General features: G+C 35.5%; 1 protein-coding gene across 1 annotated transcript in view; it reads left to right on the top strand.

Moving 5' to 3' along the window:
• The window catches only part of LOC143018696 (compound eye opsin BCRH2-like), an 8821-nt gene extending 8527 nt beyond the window's left edge, over positions 1-294 (top strand). Inside the window, exons 8-9 of the mRNA XM_076174281.1 lie at positions 1-92; positions 187-294. The exon at positions 1-92 is cut by the window's left edge and continues 31 nt beyond it. Of these exons, the coding sequence (XP_076030396.1) occupies positions 1-92; positions 187-294 (200 nt within the window). The remainder of the gene's footprint in view (positions 93-186) is intronic.
• The last annotated feature ends 2409 nt before the right edge of the window (positions 295-2703 follow it).

Genomic DNA, 2703 nt, shown 5'->3' with positions numbered 1-2703 from the left:
CTCTGGTTTCCATGCTCCCCTCTCTGCTGGCCAAGACTGCTTCTGTCTACAACCCAATGATCTACGCCATGAACCACCCCAAGTTCCGACTGGTGAGGTTCATTTAACTGTAACAAGTTTGTATATGTATTTGAGTGTATACTGCTAAACAGAAACCCATCTAACTCTTTTGCAATTCCTCTCCAGGCTCTCCAAAAGACCCATCCTTGGTTCTGCATCCACGAGCCTGAGGAGAAGTCAACTGATAATCAGTCGAATGCCACTAAAGTGGAGGCAAAAGAGGAAGCGACTTAGGCAAAAAAGCTTGAAGTGATGTCTTCGGTCACAAGGTTTTACTGAATGATCTATATGACGGATGCCATATAACCTTTTATCCTTCAACACAATAGTATATTGCAGAAAGAGGTTGCGAGGTTTCTATTGAATGGTCTTAGCGACGAAAGTCAACTATGTAGTTTTAGTTTCCCTAACAATAATACAAAATGTATCAAAAGAAATAATGTGTACTGACACAAACGAAGGTCTCGAAATAAACGACTACTTGGATCCAAGGAAATTTTGTCTTTCAATGAAAACTCCTTTATCAATTAATTGACTCCTCTCTATCTGTATGTGTTATTGTTGGCTGTGTTTCCCGGGCACCCTGCGTATGTATATTCCGTGATGTTTATATATGGGTCTCGTGTGGGGTGACCGTCTCTCATCAAGGGCTCCTCAGGTGGTTGATAGATGAATGGCCTCCTGACAAAGAGGTTACAAGTGGATGTTTTGAATGAATAGTCGCAGAGCAGCCGACGCTGGAGCTACCAGGGACTATGGAGCTGGGTGGTGTGACAAAGCAAAAGCAACGAAATCCTCACCTTTTATTCCAGGTGACTGCCACACCTTGGGTGGATAGTTGTTATTCTTGCCTGCAGTAAGCGATACTAGACAGATTTGGATTTGGGCAAGACAGTGCCAATTTGGACCATTTGAGGAGATATCTGATTAAGCTTGGAACTGGCCCAGATGGTAATAATCCTGCCCTAGATCATTACACGTGGTAAGTAAGGAAACTCTCAAGTGAAGTCATTAATGAGGGTAACTCGGAGGTCATTAACGAAGTGAGTGGTCTGGATGAATTGTGCAGTACCCTAACTACTAGGATTTTGTTTCCAACAAAGATTTATACCCTTCGGTAAAAATTAGGGCAGATGGATGATGGATAGGTTGAAAATGAGATCGAAATAGAAAGGTTTTATGTTTGAATGAAAAGGGAAGAAAAGCACGTCTGGATTAGATATAATAAAATAGCTAATCTATTTCCATTATCTCGTGACCCACAAGGCGTTGTCTGCCGTGTTGTCAAGTACTGAATCAAAACATTCAGCATATACCGGAAGGTGTCCCGAATATGTTGACATGGAATATTCTAAATGTATATTGATTTTTTCATTAAATGGTAGGTGAATTGTTTTACATGCAAAGAAGAGAGGAGACTTGTTAAACGATGTGGCATCTCAGGTCAGGTCAGGCATCTCCTGACCTAGGAATTTCCCTGGGGTTGGGGTGGGTGTAGAGAAACCGAGTGCGGGTCTTCGGGCCGCTTGCAGTCTCTTTAATTATACCTGTTATACATACAAACATAAGGAAAACGCTGTTGTAAAGAAAACAGAATGTGAACAAGAAATTGGGAGTGTTAATGAATCGTGACCTTAAATCTAGGAAAAAGTGCATTGATACCGGGGACTGGATTAACAGAACATTAGAATTTATTGTTAGGGCGGATACAAGCAAAATTGCAGATTTAGTTATTAAGCTCTAGCAATAGTTAGACCCATCCGTGACTATGCGGTACAGTTTAATAGCCATGGCTAACTTTAGGTTACTGCTAGATGACCTTGGATAATAGGTATCAGAACTGAAATGAAGAATGTAAAGACAAGATAAGAGTATCAGCCCAAGAAAACCAGAAACTTATGCCTTCGATGAAAATATGTACGTAATGAATGCAACGATGATAATGAGTGTGTCAATATTTTCTTAATTATAAAGAATTCAAGGAAAAAAGATGATCACTTGTGAGACATATCATAAAGGCTAAAGAGGATGAGGAACAATATCGTTTTATAAATTGAACTCTTAACATTAGATAAGACATATATGAAGAAAGTGACAGCTTATATTCCTTGTGTAAAATAAGTTAGATATATCATTCCTCAGGTGTCTTTCATTATTCTAAGTGTTAAGGTTTCATTCGGCTAAGGGCCAGGAACTGTACTCATGAGCAGAAATGTACAAGGTATACTCATAATTAATCACAAATTTTCTCAATGCACGTCAAAAACAAATAAATAAATAGATATATGAATAATAAATGAATAATAGATAAATTAATAATAAATAAATGATAAATGATATATAAAATAAATAATAAATAAATAATAAATGAATAATAACGAACAGATAAATAACAAATAAATAACAAATAGATAAATAATAAACAATAAATAAATAGATAATAGATAAATAATAGATAGATAATAAATAAATAATAAATTAGTAATAGATTAATAGTAAATAAATAATAGATAAATAATAGATACATAAAGGATAAATAATAGACAAATAATAGATAATAGATAAATAATAGATAAATAATAGACAAATAATAGATAATACATAATGAATAATAAATAATAGATGAATAAATAATAAGTAAAT

This window comes from Oratosquilla oratoria, chromosome 35, assembly GCF_046742065.1.
Source record: "Oratosquilla oratoria isolate Oo_2021 chromosome 35, ASM4674206v1, whole genome shotgun sequence".
In the NCBI taxonomy this organism is placed as follows: Eukaryota; Metazoa; Arthropoda; class Malacostraca; order Stomatopoda; family Squillidae; genus Oratosquilla; species Oratosquilla oratoria.
The sequence above is the reverse complement of the archived record's forward strand: the minus strand, read 5'-3'. Positions and strand labels throughout refer to the sequence as shown.